Source organism: Mirounga leonina, unplaced genomic scaffold (assembly GCF_011800145.1).
Source record: "Mirounga leonina isolate KUSES-001 unplaced genomic scaffold, KU_Mleo_1.0 Mir_165, whole genome shotgun sequence".
In the NCBI taxonomy this organism is placed as follows: Eukaryota; Metazoa; Chordata; class Mammalia; order Carnivora; family Phocidae; genus Mirounga; species Mirounga leonina.
Window position 1 is genome coordinate 81,546,072 of NW_023270415.1, and position 17,466 is coordinate 81,563,537.

The 17,466-nt window shown below is 50.7% G+C and overlaps 1 protein-coding gene across 1 annotated transcript in view; it reads right to left on the bottom strand.

The window, feature by feature from the left end:
• ZC3H3 (zinc finger CCCH-type containing 3) overlaps positions 1-17,466 on the bottom strand; it is a 91,301-nt gene that overhangs the window by 4,825 nt on the left and 69,010 nt on the right. Inside the window, exons 6-9 of the mRNA XM_035012024.1 lie at positions 17,362-17,404; positions 17,114-17,275; positions 16,938-17,007; positions 14,723-14,854 (exon numbers count right to left, since the gene is read on the bottom strand). Of these exons, the coding sequence (XP_034867915.1) occupies positions 14,723-14,854; positions 16,938-17,007; positions 17,114-17,275; positions 17,362-17,404 (407 nt within the window). The remainder of the gene's footprint in view (positions 1-14,722; positions 14,855-16,937; positions 17,008-17,113; positions 17,276-17,361; positions 17,405-17,466) is intronic.

Consider the following 17,466-nt stretch of genomic DNA (forward strand, 5'->3'; position numbering starts at 1 on the left):
CATTCCCCATGCCCTCCACACCAAGTTGAAGCCTCGTGAGGCCCGCTCTAAGAGCAGGAGAGTCCAGAGGGTGGGGTCTGCTGGGGAGGGAGGGCAACTGTGCGGGGGTCGGGGGTGGAGGGGACAGGAAGGGTCTCTGCATGGAGAGGGCCTGGCACCGGACAAGAGAAGCTATTTCCCTGGATGCCGAGTGCACACAGAGAGGCGGCCAGAGGGGCCGGGACCTGCGCTGTCCTGGGCAGTGGCCACAAGCCACGCGGCCACCCTGAGCCTGGGCGGCAGCATGCACCCACCACATCAGAGAAGGCTGGGCTCAGCAAGAAGGAAGAACGTAGAAGGCCACAGTTACATTTCTTCCCTGACTGCATGTGGAAATGTGTGGCAGATTAAAATTCATTTACCGCTTCTGTTTTTGCTTTTTTAAGGTGGCTACTAGAACACTTAAAATCTCCCATGTGGCTCATATCCGGTGGACCTTCCTACTGGGCAGTTCTGGTCTGAGCTATGACCCTCCTCCCTAGGACAACCACACATCCAGGGTCGGATGTAAAGAATGTTCTCGAATCATCCAAGAGTTTTCAAGAAGGTACAACGATGGCAGACGGCTACTTTCAGAAGCATACTGGACACAAACTGAGTCTCCAGTTCCAAGGCCTCACATCTTCACGTAGACTAGGCCCTCTGAGGAAAGAGCAAAGTCAAACCACCAAACAGAAGCCCCAGAAAACCCCCCGAACACCTGGAAATTAGCACAGACACTACTAAATAATTGCTAGGTCAAACAAGAACCAACGGAGAGAAGTCCTCAGGCTCTGCTAGCGGAGCGGACCGGCTCAGCAGGTGGGGGAACAGCAGAATGACCCACACCAAGCAGAGGAAAATACAAGGCAAGAACAGAAACAAATGAAATGACAAAAGAACAGCAAAAACCAAGAGGGCAAAGAGTTGGTTCTTTGAAGATACTAGTAACTGTGTCTGATAAGACGAATCAGGAAATAAAGACGGACACATAAGCGTTAGGAAGGACAAATGTGCCCTGACTGTTGGCACTGTGGAGAAACAGCCACCAGGGCAACGTAACCAACAACTTTAATGCCAACGAACCTGAAAGCACAGATGAAACTGACAAATTCTAGAAACATCTGTCAACAAGAAAAACAAAACCCGAGTGAATATTCCTCTGACCATAAATGCATGTGAATCAGTAGTTCAGAAACAAAGCAAGCTGCAGCCCAGGGTCTTCCTGAGGTTCCAGCACACGTCCAGTAAGCCGGCCTTGTAGGAAGCGGTCCACGGCCGGGGGCAGAGAGGACGCTCCTCAACTCCGTTCCAGGGCTGGAGCAACCCTGAGAGCAAAACCTGAGCAGATGAGACCACAGAAGAGCACTCGGGCCATTTTCAGTCACGCCTACGTGAGGTGTGAGAGTCCCACAGGGCGTGGGGACACAACTGCACCAGGACGAGGCTGGGCTCCCTCAGGAATGCAAGGTTGGTTTAACTGAGAAAATCAACAAACAAATCAGCACACTGACAGACTACATGGGTGGAATCATACCATCACCTCAATGGACACAAAAAGTGTTTAATTCAGCATTAATTCAAAGGTTAGCAGATTATTAATTGAATGGAACTTCCTTAGTTTAATATAAAGGGTTTCTTTTTCTTTAAAAGATTTATTTATTTATTTTAGAGAGAGTGTGAGTGGGGGGAGGGGGGAAGAAGCAGAGGCAGAGGGAGACAAGCAGACTTAGGCCTCGATCCCAGGACCCTGACCTGAGATCACGACCTGAGCCAAAACCAAGAGTCGGACACTCAACCAAGTGAGGCACCAGGTGCCCCAATATAACGGGTTTCTTAACCTTCCAGAAAGCATCACTCGCAGTGGGGAAAGGTGGGAAGCCCACTACCGTCACTACTTACTACTTAGCGCTGTGCTGGGGCCACAGCTGGGGCAGCAGCAAGAAAAGACGGAGAAAACGCATCTAAACTCAAAGGAGGGCAAACGGCCATTATCTGCAAAAGATACATTTCTGTTCATGTAGCAAACTGGAGAGTCTGTGGATAAACTGTAGCAATCACTAATACAGTTTAGCAAGGTTCCTGGAGACAAAATCAGTATAAAGAATTGCATGTCCATACACCAATGAGCAGTGAGAAAATAAAATTTTGAAATACGTTATTTATAATAATAATAAAAATGACAGGAACAAATCTCATGGAGACAAAGAAGAACTTCAGTAAAAGGCATCGGAGGGGTGGCCTGGATAAGCAGAGTCAGATGCCCGCTCACAGTCAGAAAGACTCCCTGGAGAGATAGGGACCAATTCTCACCAAACAGAGACCACGACTCAGGACAATCTCAATCAAATTTCCAACTTTTTAAAAAAGTTACATTGGATCTAAAATACAGTTCTGGGGGGCGGCTGGGTGGCTCAGTCGTTAAGTGTCTGCCTTCAGCTCAGGTCATGATCCCAGAGTCCTGGGAACGAGCCCCACATTGGGCTCCCTGCTGAGTGGGGAGCCCGCTTCTCCCTCTCCCTTGCTCCCCCTGCTTGTGTTCCTGCTCTCACTGTCAAATAAAATCTTAAAAAATAAATAAATAAAAATAAAATAAAATAAAATATAGTTCTGGAAGGATAAAGGGCAAAACAGCTGTGAAGAAGAACAAGGTGAAAGAATTTATTATTAGGAATTATCATGAAGCTCAAGGAATCCGGCAAGCACAGAACCGGCTCAAGGATACACACAGAACAGAACCGAGAGCCCCGACACAGAGCCACGTCCATGAACCCCACGGGAAATGGGCCTTCCAATGCAAGGTGCTTGGGCAAAATGAAACTGGACCCTGATCTAACATCAGACACTTAGATCAAAGGAGACAGGCCCACGAGTGAAAGGCCAGCCTACGGGGCTTTTGGAAGGCCCTCCAAACTTTTGGAATGTGGCAGGATTTTTCATACAAGACACAAAGCTGCAAGCTGTAAAGAAAGATTGATAAAATAATTTCCATTAAAATTAAGAACTTCTGTTCTTCAAAAATAACACCACAAAGAAGGGAAAAAATAAACCACAAAGAGATCTGCCACTTATATGACTGACAAAAGGCTGATGTCCAGAATAGTTTATGTATTTTTATATTCATATTTTATACTTATAAATTCCATGTGAATCAGCAAGAGAAAACCAACCTAGTGGAAAACTGTCCCCACTCTCACCTAAAGAAACCAACAAAACCCCAGGTATTTTTCAGAAGGAAAGGCCCAAAAGGTTTAAACACAGGGAAGGCATTTGGCCTCATTAAGTCCAGTAAAGGCAAATTTAAAAAAAATACAGTGAAGTAACTTTTTGTCCTTCAATTGTTCAAAGAGAAAAAAAGAGGCTGGATGTCACCAAGTGCTGGCAAGAAAACTGGTCCACAAGTGCGAACGGGCATAAGCCACCTGAAAACTGCCTCCAGTGTCTACGGCAGCGGACTGTCACCCCCCAGACCGGTGGCCTGCACCTTGCTAAAGACACGTGCTGATGCCCTGATCCCCACAGGCCCTCAGTGGAGCCCAAGACGCCAGCCTGCCCTCCATGAAGCACCAACCAGAGGGGTGAGGCCACGAGAGGCCAGGACCAACTGCAATGCCCACCTGTGCTTGCCCCCACAGCCACCGGGGCTCCCACGGTCCCACTTCCTTCCCAGGGCCCTTTCTCCACTGGCTGCTGGCTCCAGGCCAGCCAGTCTGCCAGGACTCAGGCGGGCCGTCTGCCTTTCCACAGTGCTCTCTCTTCCTTGGCCAGGAACAGGCCCAAATCTTCCATCTAGCTCGTCTACAGCAGCCTCCGATGTGGGTGCCATGTAGGGGCCCCTGGCCTTCCCACTCCTCCTGGGTCTCGCCGGCTCGTCTCAGGCCAAACAGTAGCCTCCATCGCCACCTGTCCCTCCTGGGGGCCGGGTCCCAATTCTACTAGCCAGCAACACCAGCAGGGTGGTTCATCAACGTCCCCTGTCCCCAGTGACTCACCAGCCTCCTTCCCACCGTCCCACACCAAAGCTACCCTTTCCTGACCTTGGAGACAGTCTCGGACACCACCCACCCCGCCGCTCGCCACCCCATCCCTCCTCTGACTATGCCCAACCACTCTCCCTCTAAACATCCCCCCGGAGGCATCTATCCTTGTCCTCTCCTGCAGTCATTTGGGCCAAGGCCTCATTCAGTCATTCACTCCAAAATGGTAACCAAATCCAATGCGCCGCCCCGGAACAGAAAATGGAAATTAGTGGGAAACCAGACAGAATGCAGACAGGGCCTGGAGTCAGGCTGGCAGGAATGCACCCATGCTCTTCCGGTTTTGATGGTTAAGCCTGCTGCTGGTGAGGCGTGTGTGGGGGATTCTGCACTAGCTTGCAACTTTTCAGTGAATCCACAATTATTACAAACAACAAGTTTATTAAACACAATAAATGACGAGCACTGCCAGAAGCAACCTGGAAGTGTCCATAGGTGCAGATAAGGGGCAGTCCAGCCAGACACCTTGAAACACTGTGGCCCCACCCCACCCAGGCCGGCAAAGACTGGCTGGGGAGACCTGGCCCCTGGCGTCCCTTCCTGCCTCACTGGGCTGGTGCCAGAGGAGGCCCTAAAGATGCAGGAATGGGGGGCCCCTTCCCCTCCCAGTCAGGGAAGCCCCAGTGGAGGCTTGGTGGGAAGTAAGTACCACCCACCCAGGAGGAGGAGGAGGGAAACCCTTCTTCAGGCGTCAGTGGAGGCCAAGTGGGGGCCTGGATTTCCACTTGGCAGGGATGAGGCTCCACCTCCACTCCCCTGCACCCATGGTGTCACAGGACACCAGCCGAAACAGAAAGTTTAAATAAGATCCAGATCCTCATAACATAACAGCCAAAATGTCCAGGTTTCAATAAAAAGTGACTCATCATACCAGAAAAAGGTATAGACCTCAAACTGAATGGAATTCCAGACAATCAGTGCTTGGGAGCATGAGGCACCAGAGGTGTGGGAGTTCTCTGACAAAGATTTTAAAGGAGCACCATAAATGTGTTTATTTTATTTTATTTTTTTATTTTTAAGATTCCATTTTTAAGTAATCTCTACACCCAACATGGGGCTCAAACTCAGAACCCCAAGATCAGGAGTTTCACGCTCCACCGACTGAGCCCGCTAGGTGCCCCTATAAATGTGTTTCAACAAGCAATTAAAAATATGCTGGAAACAATGAAAACAGAAAGTCTCAACCAAGAAAAAGAAAATATAAGATAGAACCAAATGGAAATTTTAGAACTGAAAAGTACAATAACTGAAATAAAAAAACTCAGTGTAGGGGCTCAACAGCAAAAGGGAGGTACCGAGGAAAGACTCCATGAGCTGGAAAGCAGAATAACAGAAATTAACCAATCTGATTTGACAGAGAAAACAGATTTTCTAACATGGAGAGTGCCTCAAGGACCTGTGGGAATACCACATTCATGCAATCAGAGCTGTGGAAGGAGAGGAGAAAGAACACAAGAGTAATGGCTGAAAAGTCCCAAACTTGCCAAAAAATGTAAGCCTACAGATTCAAGAAGCTGAGTGAACCCAAAACAGTAAAAAGCAAAGAAATCCACCAAAAACTGTATCACAGTCAAACTTGTAAAAGCTACAGACCAATCCTCCAAATACCAGAGAGAAAGGACACTTTACCTGTGGGGGGAAAAGTTCAAATGACCATGGATTTCTCCTTAAGCACCATCGAGACCAGAGGAGGTGGTATAACATGTGCAAGGACTGAAAGGGAAGAACTATCAGCTCAGAAGCCCATATTCAGCAAAAAATATCCTTCAAGAATGTGGGGAAATCCAGAGATTCTCAGATGAAGGAAAACCACGAGAATTTGTCACCAACAGACCTGCCCTAAAAATGGCTATAGTAAGTTCTCTAAACAGAAAGGAAACGATAAGAGACAAAGCCTTGGAACAACAGAAGGCAGACCAAGATGACCACAAAATGGGTAAACATACCAGACTTTCCTTGAGTCTCCTAAATTATGTTTGATTATTGAAGCAAAAACTGTCAGTGTCTGTTGTGGTTTTAAATGTCTGTAGAGGGGAGATGTAAGGCAGGTACAGACAGGGAAGGGTAAAGGGACATAAAAAAAGGTGAGGTTTCTACACTTCACCTGAACTGGTAAATGACAACACCAGTGATAAGTTATGGGTGTACAACACAATGCTTAGTATGACCACTAAAAAAGCTATAGAAAGAGATACACACTCAAAAGCATGAACAGATAAGTCAAAACAAAATCCTAAAACTGTTTAAATAATGCATAAAAAGACAAATGAAAAACAGAAAGAACGAACAAAACACAGAAACTAACAGAAGTCAAATTGCAGACTTAAGCCCTAACATAGCAATAATTACATTAAGTATAAATGGTCTAAATATGCCAATTAAAAGACAGAGATTGACAAAGTAAATTTTAAAACATGACCCAACTATCTGCTGTCTACAAGAAAGGTACTTAGAATATAGTGCAATAGGTAAGCTGAAAGCCAAAGGATGGAAAGAAGTTATATCATACAATGATCAGAAGAAAGCAGGAGCGGCCACATTAATACCACATAAAACAGATGTCAGAGTAAGGAAAAATACAGCCAGAGAGGTACGTTTTATACTGATAAAAAGGATCAATCCATCAAGAAGACCTAGCAATCCTAAATATACATGCACAAAATAGAGCTATGAAATACATGAAGTAAAAACTGATAGAAATGAATGGAGAAAAAAATAAATCCAAAATTATAGGTGGTGACTTAAACACCCCTCTCTCAACAAGTGACTGAACAACTAAACAGAAAATCAGAAAGGATACAGAAAACTCAAAAATGCCTTTAAACAGCAGAATATAATCAACATTTATAAAACACTCCACTTTACTCAAGAGTGGAGTATATATTCTTTTCAAGTGCCCACAGAACATATACCAAGCATATCCTGGGCCATAAAACAAAGCCCAAGAAACTTAAAATAATTAAAATCATACAGAGTATATTCTTCATCATCATAGACTCAAACTAGAAATCAGTGACAGATAACAGGAAAATCTCCAAACATTTGGAAACCAAACAATAATCTGTGGATCAAAGAGAAAGTCTCAAAGGAGGGTGCGGGAGACAACAAACAAAAAAACAACCAGAACTAAATGAAAATACATCTCAAAATTTGTAGGATCCAGCTAACTAAATTCATATGTAAGAGGAAAAATTTCAAATCCATAGTCTAAACTCCCACCTCAAGACACTGGGGGGGGGGGGGGGGCGAAGAGCAAAAAAAACCCAAAGCAAGAGAAACAGTAATGATATGAGCAGAAATCAATTAAAAAAAAAAAAAAAACCAATAAGAGAAAAATCAATGAAACAAAGAGCTGGCCCTTTAAAAAGATCAATAATATTGACAAACCTCTAGCAAAACAAACAAAGAAAAAAGATAAAAGTCACAAATTTCCAGTATCAGGAATGAAACAGAGGTCACTACAGACCCTGCAGACATCAGAAGGATAATTAGGGCATACTTCAAACAATTCTACACACATAATTTTAACAACCTAGATGAGATGGGCCAATTCCTAGAAATATACAATCTGCCAAAACTGACTCAAGAAGAAAAAGAAACTCTGACTAGCTCTCTATATAGTAAGGAGACTGAATCAGTAATCAGAAACCTACCAATAAAGAGAAGCGCAAGACCAGAGGGCTTCACTGTTGAATTCTACTAAACATGTAAAGAAGAATGAACACCAGTTCTTCTCAAATTCTTCCAAAAAACTGAAGCATAAGGAATCCTTCCTAACTCCAAATAGCCAAACAAACTGTGAGGCTAGCCTTACCCTGATACCAAAACCAGACAAAGATACTACAAGAAAAGAAACTATAGATCAAAATTCGTCATAGATATAGATATAAAAATCATCAACAAAATACTAGAAAACTGAATTCAGCAATGGGATTTATTCTTAGAATGCAAGAATATTCAACATACAAAAATCAATCAACAGGGGCGCCTAGGTGTTCAGTTGTTAAGCGTCTGCCTTTGGCTCAGGTCATGATCCCAGGGTCCTGGGATCGAGCCCCAAGTTGGGCTCTCTGCTCAGCGGAAAACCTGCTTCTCCCTCTCCCACTCCCCCTGCTTGTGTTCCCACTCTCGCTGTGTCTCTGTCAAAAAATAAATAAAACCTTAAAAAAAAAAATCAATCAACATAACTGATTCAAGGTGATCAATATGACTGGCCACCTTAACAGAATGAAGGAAGAAGAAAACCACATGATCATCTCAATTAATGCAAAAAAGATCTGACACCTTTTATAATAAAAACACCAAATAAACTAGGAATAGAAAGGAACATCCTCAACAGGATAAAAATCATATGTGAAAAGCCCACAGCTAACATCACACTCAATGGTGAAAAACCGAAAGCTTTTCCTTTAAGATGAAGAACAAGACAAGGATGCCCCCTTTTCCTACTTTTATTCAACATAGTACTAGAAATTCTAGTCAGAGTAATTAGGCTAAATAAATATTAAAAAATATATAAAATCTAAGTTTAAAAGGAAAAAATTATCTCTGTTAGTAGATGACATAATCTTAGATATAAAAAACCCTAAAGAACCCACAAAAAAGTTGTTAGAGCTAATATATGCAGTCAGCAAAATTCCAGAATATAAAATCAACACACACAAAATCAACTTATTACTACACATTTGCAAAGAACAATCTAAAAAAGGAAATTAAAAAAAAATTACATTTACAATAACATAAAAAAATATAAGATACTTAGGAATAAATTTAACCAAGGAGGCAAAAGACTTACACACTAAAAACTACAAAACACTGCTGAAAGAAATCAATGAAGGTCTAAATAAAGGGAAAGACATCCCATGTTCATGGACTGGAAGACTTCCTATTATCAAGATGACAATATCATCCAGAGTGACCTACAGATTCAATGCAATCCCTACCAAAATCCCAAAGGCTCCTACCCGTGGTTTTGTTTTGTTTTGTTTTTTTAAGAAAAAAGCCCATCCTAAAATTCATATGGAATCTCAAATGACCCCGAATAGTCAAAATAATCTTGGAAAAGAAGAACAAAATTGAGGGATTTACATTCCCTGGTTTCAAAAACTTATTTATAAAGCTATCATAATCAAAACACTTGCTTAAGGACAGACATAGAGACCAGGGCAACAGAACACAGCACCCAGAAATGAACCACCATAGGTATGGTGGACGGGCTTTCAACAAAGGAGCCATGACCATTCAGTGGGGGAAGTGCAGCCCTTCCGCAAATGGTGTTGGCCAAACTGTCTGCCCACACACAGGAGACTGACGCTGGGCCCTCATCTCATACCACATACGAAAACTGACTCAAAATGGACCAAAGACCTAAACTTAAGAACTGAAACTATTAAACTCTTACAAGAAAACACAGGGAAAAGCTTCGCTGACATTGGGTTGGACAAGTATTTCTTGGATATAACACCCAAAGCACATGCAATAGAAAAAAATAGAAAAATTGTACTTAATGAAAAACTCTCATGCATCAAAGTGCCCTGTCAAGAGAATGAAAAGACAGAATGGGAGGAAAGAGTCATACATCCTATCCTGACAAGGGTTTAATTTCCAGGACACATAAAGAAGTCTTATGACTCAGGGGCACCTGGGTGGCTCAGTTGGTTAAGTGTCTGACTTCGGCTCAGGTCATAATCTCAGGGTCCCTGTCGGGCTCCTTGCTCAGTGGGGAGTCTGCTTCTCCCTCTCCCTCTGCCTGCCGCTCTGCCTACTTATTCTCTCTGTCAAATGAGTAAATAAAATCTTAAAAAAAAAAAAAGTCTTATGACCCACCAACAAAACACCCCCAAACAACCACATTCAAAAATGGGCAAAGGAGGTGAACAGATATTTGTGCAAAGAAGATGTACCGATGACTGGGGCATCTGGGTGGCTCAGTTGTTAGGCATCTGCCTTCTGCTCAGGTCATGGTCCCAGGGTCCTAGGATCGAGCCCCACATCGGGCTCCATACTCTGCAGGAAGCCTGCTTCTCCCTCTCCCAGTCCCCCTGCTTGTGTTCCCTCTCTCACTGTGTCTCTCTCTGTCAAATAAATAAATAAATAAAATCCTTTAAAAAAAATCTTTAAAAAAAAAGATGTACTGATGATCAACAAGGACACGAAAAGGTGCTCCACATCCTTAGTCTTTAGGGAGATGCAAGCTGAAACAACTAGATCCTCACTAGGACGGCTATTAAAAGAAATGGGGGGAGGGATCACAAAGCCTCAGTAAGGATGTGAAGAGACCAGAACCCTTATAAGCTACTGGTAGGAACGTAAAATAGTACAACCATTATGGAAAACAGTTCGGCGGTTCCTCAAAAAGCTCAGCCTAGAATCACCAGATAGTCCGGCAGTTCCACTCCTGGTTACCCACCCAGAGGCAGTGACAGCAGGCACTCCAAGAGAGGCCGACACGACCACGTCCACAAAGCAGCATGAGCTACGGACCCGGAAGGTACAACCCAAGCGTCCACCAGAGTGTGGCCCGGATGTAAATGGGATGTTACTCGGCCCTAAAAGGAGCGAGGGACAAACTACCATGGGGACGAGAGCCGACAACATGCTGGGTGAGAGAAGCCAGACACAAAAGCGCAGACCCTGTCTGATTCTACTGCTATTAAATATCTACCAAGAGGCAAGTCCACGGACACAAAATGTAGATCAGCGGTGCCCAAGGTTGAGAAGGGGTCGTGGGGCGTTATCCCCGAATGCTTAACGCTTCTGTTTGGGGTGATGAGGAAGTTCTGGAAATAGACAGTGGTGGTAGCCATGCCACACTGTGAGTGCAATTAGGACCACTGCGTGGTACAGACAGAAGCGGCAAATGCCGGGCGCCTGGGGGGCCCAGTCGGCTGAGCGTCTGCCTTCGGCTCAGGTCATGATCCCAGGGTCCCTGTCGGGCACCCTGCTCAGCGGGGAGCCTGCTTCTCCCCCTGCCTCTGCCGCTCCCTGCCTTGTGCTCTCTCTCTCTCTCAAATAAATAAATAAAATCTTTAAAAAAGAAAAATAGCAAATTTTACATTATACTTATTTTACCACAATTAAAAAATTTAATAATGTAATATACCAAAAGTCATCCTAACATACTTAAACAGGTGAATTGTAGGCTATGTGAATTATAGCTCAATAAAATTTTTGTTTTATTAATTAATTCTTTTTTTTAAGATTTTTTATTTATTTGACAGAGACACAGCGAGAGCAGGAACACAAGCAGGGGGAGTGGGAGAGGGGGAAGCAGGCTTCCTGCAGAGCAGGGAGCCCGATGTGGACTCGATCCCAGGACCCTGGGATCATGACCCGAGCCGAAGGCAGACGCTTAACGACTGAGCCACCCAGGCGCCCCTGTTTGTTTTTTTAAAGATTTTATTTAAAAATTAAAAAAAAAAAAAAGATTTGAGAGAGAGAGTGAGAGAAGGAGCAGGGGAGGGGCGGAGGGAGAGAGAAACTCAAGCAGACTCTCTACTGGAGCCTGATACGGGGGCTCCATCCCACGACCCTGAGATCCTGACCTGAGCCAAAATCAAGAGTCAGACGCTCAACTGACTGCACCACCTGGGTGCCCCCCTCAATAAAATGGTTTAAACAAAGACAAAGGAGCGGCCAATGAACACAGAGTATTCAACACCATCAGCTGTCAGGGAAACGCAAAGTGAAGCCACAGCGAGAGACCCTCGCACCACCAGAGAGGCTGCGGTCAACAGGACACTGACAAGTGCCATCAAGCGCGTGACAGAAGGAAAGCCTCATTTGCTCCTGGTGGCACGGCCACATGGGGAAGTGGGTAGTGGGGCCTGCAGCCACCACGTGACCCAGCAATCCCACTCCTAGGTGTCCATGCGAGAGGAACAAGCGCCTGTGCTCCCAAAAATTCACACACAAGCGCTCACATAGTCCCGAACTGGGGACAACCCAAACGTCCCCCCACTGACGAATGAACACAGTGTGGTCTCCGCACACGGCAGAGCACCATTCGGCCAGGAGAGGAGCGCAGGCCTGGACCTTGATGGCAACGCGATGACCCTCAAAACCAGGTCAGAAGAAAGAAGGCGGACGGCAAAGGCTGCGTGTTGCGGGACTTCCATGCGTGAAACGTCCAGGAAGGACGAGTGTATGGGGATGGCGCGTAGATCACGACTGTCTGGCTGGGGGCGCCACAGGTGGGACTGACCACAAAGGGAGCGGAGGAGTGTTTGGGGTGAAGGACGTGTTCTAGAACTGGATGCTGGGGACCACTGCACAACCCCGCTTGTGCGGTGAGCCGGATGACCCGGGGGCTGCCCCTCCGTGAAGCTGGGCTTCTTAAAACAGGCACCCCGAGGCAGGGAGGAGAGAAGGGGGAGTTTCATATGCGGTTTGGGGGATGGGGCCCGCTCTATGGAGGAAACCTAAGTGGGGTCCGACTTCACACCACAGCCAACTCAACAACAGCTAACACTTGCCCAAGGCCTGCTCCAAAGGCGGCAAAGGAAGTCTTACTCGCCACCATCCCCCTGCGGCGGGGGCGCCCATCAGCCTAATTTTACCGACCAAGAAGCGGAGGCCCTGAGGGGTGAGGTAGCGGGTGCGTGGTGGGCCGCACGCGGTGGCGACGGGGCTGGGCTAGGGTCTGAACCCCTGCCCCAGGGCCTCCTCTCAGGCCCACTGCACTGACGAGGACGGGGCAGGTCCAGGAACAGGACCACAGGGTGAACATGGACGGACTCTGCCCCACAAACACAGGAAGGATTTCAGCCGAAGGAAGGACACCACAGGCAAAGCCAACAGGTGATGGAAACTGGGCCTGTGACCTTGAAGCCAAAGGGTGATGCCCGGAGGACATGAGAGCTTGTGAGAGGCAGGCTGAGGTGGGGGGCAGGAGGGCGTGGAGGGGCGGACCTCCAGGAGCCCCGCTGGCAAGCAGAGCAGCTGATGCAGGGGGCCGGGGGAGCAGGGAGGCCGCAGGGGCCCCGGCACAGAGAGCGCTGGGCTGCCGTGGGGGTGGTGGGCGGACTCCCGCTTTCAACAGGGGGCAGCCATGGACTGACACCTTGTACACACAGGCATCTCGCAGCTGTGGACGCCGGCAGCCGGCAGCGTCTGGTGGAGCTGGAGCGCACCGAGTGCCTGCAGCACACGTCGAGGGCCACGGGGGTGCTCAAGCGGAATGGGGACAGTGCAGGGCAGGAGCCCGGGCCACCGCCACACACGCGCCTCAACGGGGAGAAATGGGTGCCAGGGAAGAGAAGGGGTCAGACAAGAATCGCCAGGGGCTATGAAAACTAGCGGGTGAGCACGGGGGCCTCCGGAGTCTCCAAGTGTCTCCCTCAAACACGCATTAGCCAGAGAGGGGCAGCAGAGGCACCTCGGCAGACACCCGAGGAGGACGGCCCCTGCTGGGACGGTGGCGTCCGGGGGCCAGGCCCCCCGAGGTGGCGGGCATCCCACGGAAGGACGGCCGTCCTTGCCCGTGGGTCCCGAGCGGCCGAGGGACAGAGGGGATGCTCCTGAGGGAAGGAGAGGAGACGGGCCGGGGGCCGGGGGGGCCGGAGGCTGACCTCAGAGCGGCAGGTCCCGCAGTAGCCATGTGGCCCCCGAAGAGGGAAAGGAGCAGAGACTCACTCCCAGCCTAAATTATTCACAAGAAAAGGGAGCGCGCCTCTTTAACAAGCCAGGGCTTTATGAAGCAAGGTTAACAATTTCACTTGATTCAGTGGAATATTATAAACTCTCTGGGGCCCGTTTGAGGACTTGGGCATCAGGCACAAGGCGATGACTCAGCACTTTTTATATTATTTAGAGAATAAAATTAACCCTCGCCGGCCCAGGCTGCCCCCCCCCCACTGGATCTGGCCTGCTCAGCGCTTTCCCCCATATATAATTACAAGCCGCTATCCATCATGCGGCAGGCACGCAGCCCCAACACGCCGAAAGGGACGCAGTAAGCACTTCCACTAATAGAAGCAGAACTCAAATATCACTTTGATATTTTCATTTACATTGGAATATCTTACAATAATCACGCACAGCCTCCGTGGGGGGTCCCGCCCCCGCCACCCCCCCACCCCCCCACCTCCCCCACCACCGCCGCCAGGGCTCTGGGCATCCTTCAAGGCGACCCGCTGGCTGCAGGTCAGGTCCCCAGGTCTGCCAAGCCTGGCCGGGCCCAGCCCCTGGAGGGAGAGGACATGGGGAAGGAAGGGGCCTGGGCCCCACGGTGTGAAATGGGGGAGGGGGGTGTTTGTCAGGGGCCTCGGGCTGTCCCTGCACTGACCGTGCTCCCCTTGCTCAGGCCCAGCCCCACCGCCCCGCCCACTGGGGGTCCCCAGGGAGCCCCAGCTCCGGTCTCCCCAGTGGACTGCAGGCCCACGTGGGGACGAGCAGGACGGTAATGAGGAAGGGAAGGAACCAGTGTGCTCAGCTGCCAGGAGTCCCCAGCACAGCAGCGTGCTTGCTGTCAGACGAGGGCGACAGGAGGCAATGACGCGCCCGCGACAAGCCCTCACGCCCCAGTCCCCCAATCCCCTTCACGCCGGCCTGCTTCACGCTCACCCTCGTCACCCTGGGGTGAGGTGCACTCCAAGGAAGGCCCTGAGCAGCACGGCTGGCCCACTGCTGGGGGCTGGGTGCTGCCCGCTGCCCACTGCGCCCCTCACCTTTGCGCCCAGTGGGCAGTAGCCTTTGAGAAAGTCCGTGCAGACCTCTGCCTTCCGGGACACGTAGACATGGCTGTAGGGACAGTTGCTGTTGCTGCAAATCCCCTTCAGGAAATAGGAGCACACAGGCATCTGCGGAGGCGAGGGGACAGGGGTGAGGGCCAGCAGACCCCCTGGCTCCCTTCGGCGCGTGGGCCCAGTCTGCCCACTGCTACTACGGCCCCGCCTCCTCCAGCCCTCCGTCAGGAGCCTGGACTTGAAGGACCTGCCTGGGGCTCCGAGGCCAGGCACGAGCCACACAGAGACCCCCCAAGGGAGAAACGGACACACCGTGCTGGACAGCAGGACGGGGGCCATCAGGAGCCATGAGCACCTGGGGCCATGCCAGGTGAGGGCTGCCCACCCCAAAGGGAGACCCTCAGTTTCCCCAGAAGGCAAGGTTGTCTGGGCAGGACACACATGCCCTCAAACAGCCCAGGTGAAGACGTCCCTGCAGGATGGCTGACCTCCACATGTGCCGTCACCTGCTCTGAGACTGCCCGGTTTCCAGGCAGCAGGGCCACAGTGGACAGGCCAGGAGGGGTTGGTGTCTGGAGGAGCAGGGGCTGGGGGGTAAGGGGGAGACAGAGCATGGGGGCTCTAGGTAGGGCACAGCCTACAGGGCCCGGAAATTCAGCCGATTTCCCAGCTGCCTGGACACCGGGCAGTGTCCATGGGCTGGTGACATGATTCTACCCAGGGAAGCCTAGGGATGGACCATGGGTAGGCAGGGAGCAGCCCAGGGCTGCACTGACCCCAGGCTGGCACTGTGGACACCTGGCTCCAGTGCCCTGGCCGCCAGCAGGTGGGCCCAGGGAAGACCTGGGGGGGGAAAAAGGGGGACGTGGAGCGGGCGGCCTGGGCAGGGTTATGCAGCACAGCAGTCCCTGGCCCCTAGACTGGGAGACGGAGAGACATGCAGCCCCCTTTCTCCCTGTTGGAAGAAGCTGAGGCCTGAGGGCCAGCAAGGAGGGGTCTCTGATCTTGCCCACCCTGACCTCTGCAGTTGCCATTTTGCCAGGCGACTCCTCTCTGGGGCCCCTCCTTGGTCAGCCCCCTGGGGGCCTCCCACCTTCCCCAGGCCTGTTACCCCTGCAGGAGCTTCTCTGGGAGCTGGCCTCTCCCGCTCTCTCCTCTGTCAGACCCACCCTTCACGCACCCCACCACAGCCCCTGGTCCCTGGGTGGGTCTACACTGGCGGGCACCCCAGGGCTCAGCTCCTCACACCTCCACACTGAGCTCCGGCCGGCCTGCCAGGGGCCCCATGCAGGGGCTCCCAGGGCAGGGCAGAGGGGAGGCCAGGGCGGGAATGAGGGAGAAAGCAAAGAAACAAAGGGTGATTTAACGTGCAAGAGTTTATTTTTAATTGTCTTTTAACTGCAGCGCACAGGGGAGAAGGGCTGGCCCGTCTGGGGCTGGCAAACAATTCCCTTAATGTGGCTTTTGATATAGAGCCCAAATTAGCTCTAATAAAAAGGGATAATAAAGCCAACTCTTACACCAAACAGAACTCCTCCTAGCTGTCAGCACGGCCGTTATCGAGAGGGAACTGCATTCTCATTTCAATTAACCTTGTTTGCACCCACCACGTCCACACAAATAACAATAACATTAACTCAGGGCGCGCGTGCGGGCGTCCACATTAGACAGCTCAGAACGTGCACCAGCTTCGGAGCTGGAGCTAATGAACCCGAAACTCGACGTGGATTTCCAAATTGCTCACAACAGAGTTTCGAAGCTCTATTAGGGAGAAAAATGCTGATTCTTTTCAAGTTCCTCAAGGGGAAAAGCTGTTGTAGCGGCAGCCTTGGCCCGATCCCGCCTCCCCTAAGCTTGCCGCGGCCCCAGAGTGGGGGGTGGGTGGCAGGCAGCCCAGCCCGCCCGAGCCCTCACCTCCAGGCTCCCGGCATGCTGATGCCCAGGCCCCAGCGCCGCCCCGGCTCTGCCCCCGCGGTGGGCGCCCATGCGAGGGGGTCCCCCGTGCCCACAGTGGCCGAGCGGAGGGGCCTGCGAGACAGGGGCCCCCTGGCGCTGCCCTTCCAGCGTGCCCTGCCTCACCCCGCCGCCCCTGGGCACGGGGCAGGGGTGGTCACACAGCCAGCCCGCCCCCCCCCCCGGCCGGGGGAGACCCGGGGGGCGGGGCCTGCAGGGAGGCCAGGTGCCTGGGGGAGCTCACCTTCTCCTTGGACACGTGGTGGGAGAAGGGGCACGTCCCGTCTGTCTTCTTGCACGTGCCCCGGAGAAACCTGTGCAAAGGAGGGAAGAGGGTTGCAGGCGCCAGGGACAGGACGCCCTCGCGGCCCCCTGCAGCCCCCAGCCCCGGCCCCCGAGGCCCGGCAGGGTGAAGGGCACCTGGTGCACACGGCCACCTTGTCGGGGTCGTGGATGTAGGGACAGTGCTGGCCGTGGTTGCACCTGCCGAAGCGGTTGTAGTACATGCAGTACTCCTGCTCCTGCTTCCGCCGCCGCTGCCTCGCCTGCCGGACAATGGCCAGGCTGCGCTGGACGGCCCGGCTGTGGAAGGGGGTGGACGTTCGTGAGCCTGACGCCCCCCCCCCCCCGCACACCCGTGACCCCAGGCCCAACCCTGAGGGACGTACCTGGCCAGGGAGCGGCTGCAGCTGCTGGTAGGGTCCACGCGGCCTATAGGGAGAGGCCACATCATGCCAGGCCCCCGGCCCCCAGGCCCCCAGGCCCACGAGCCC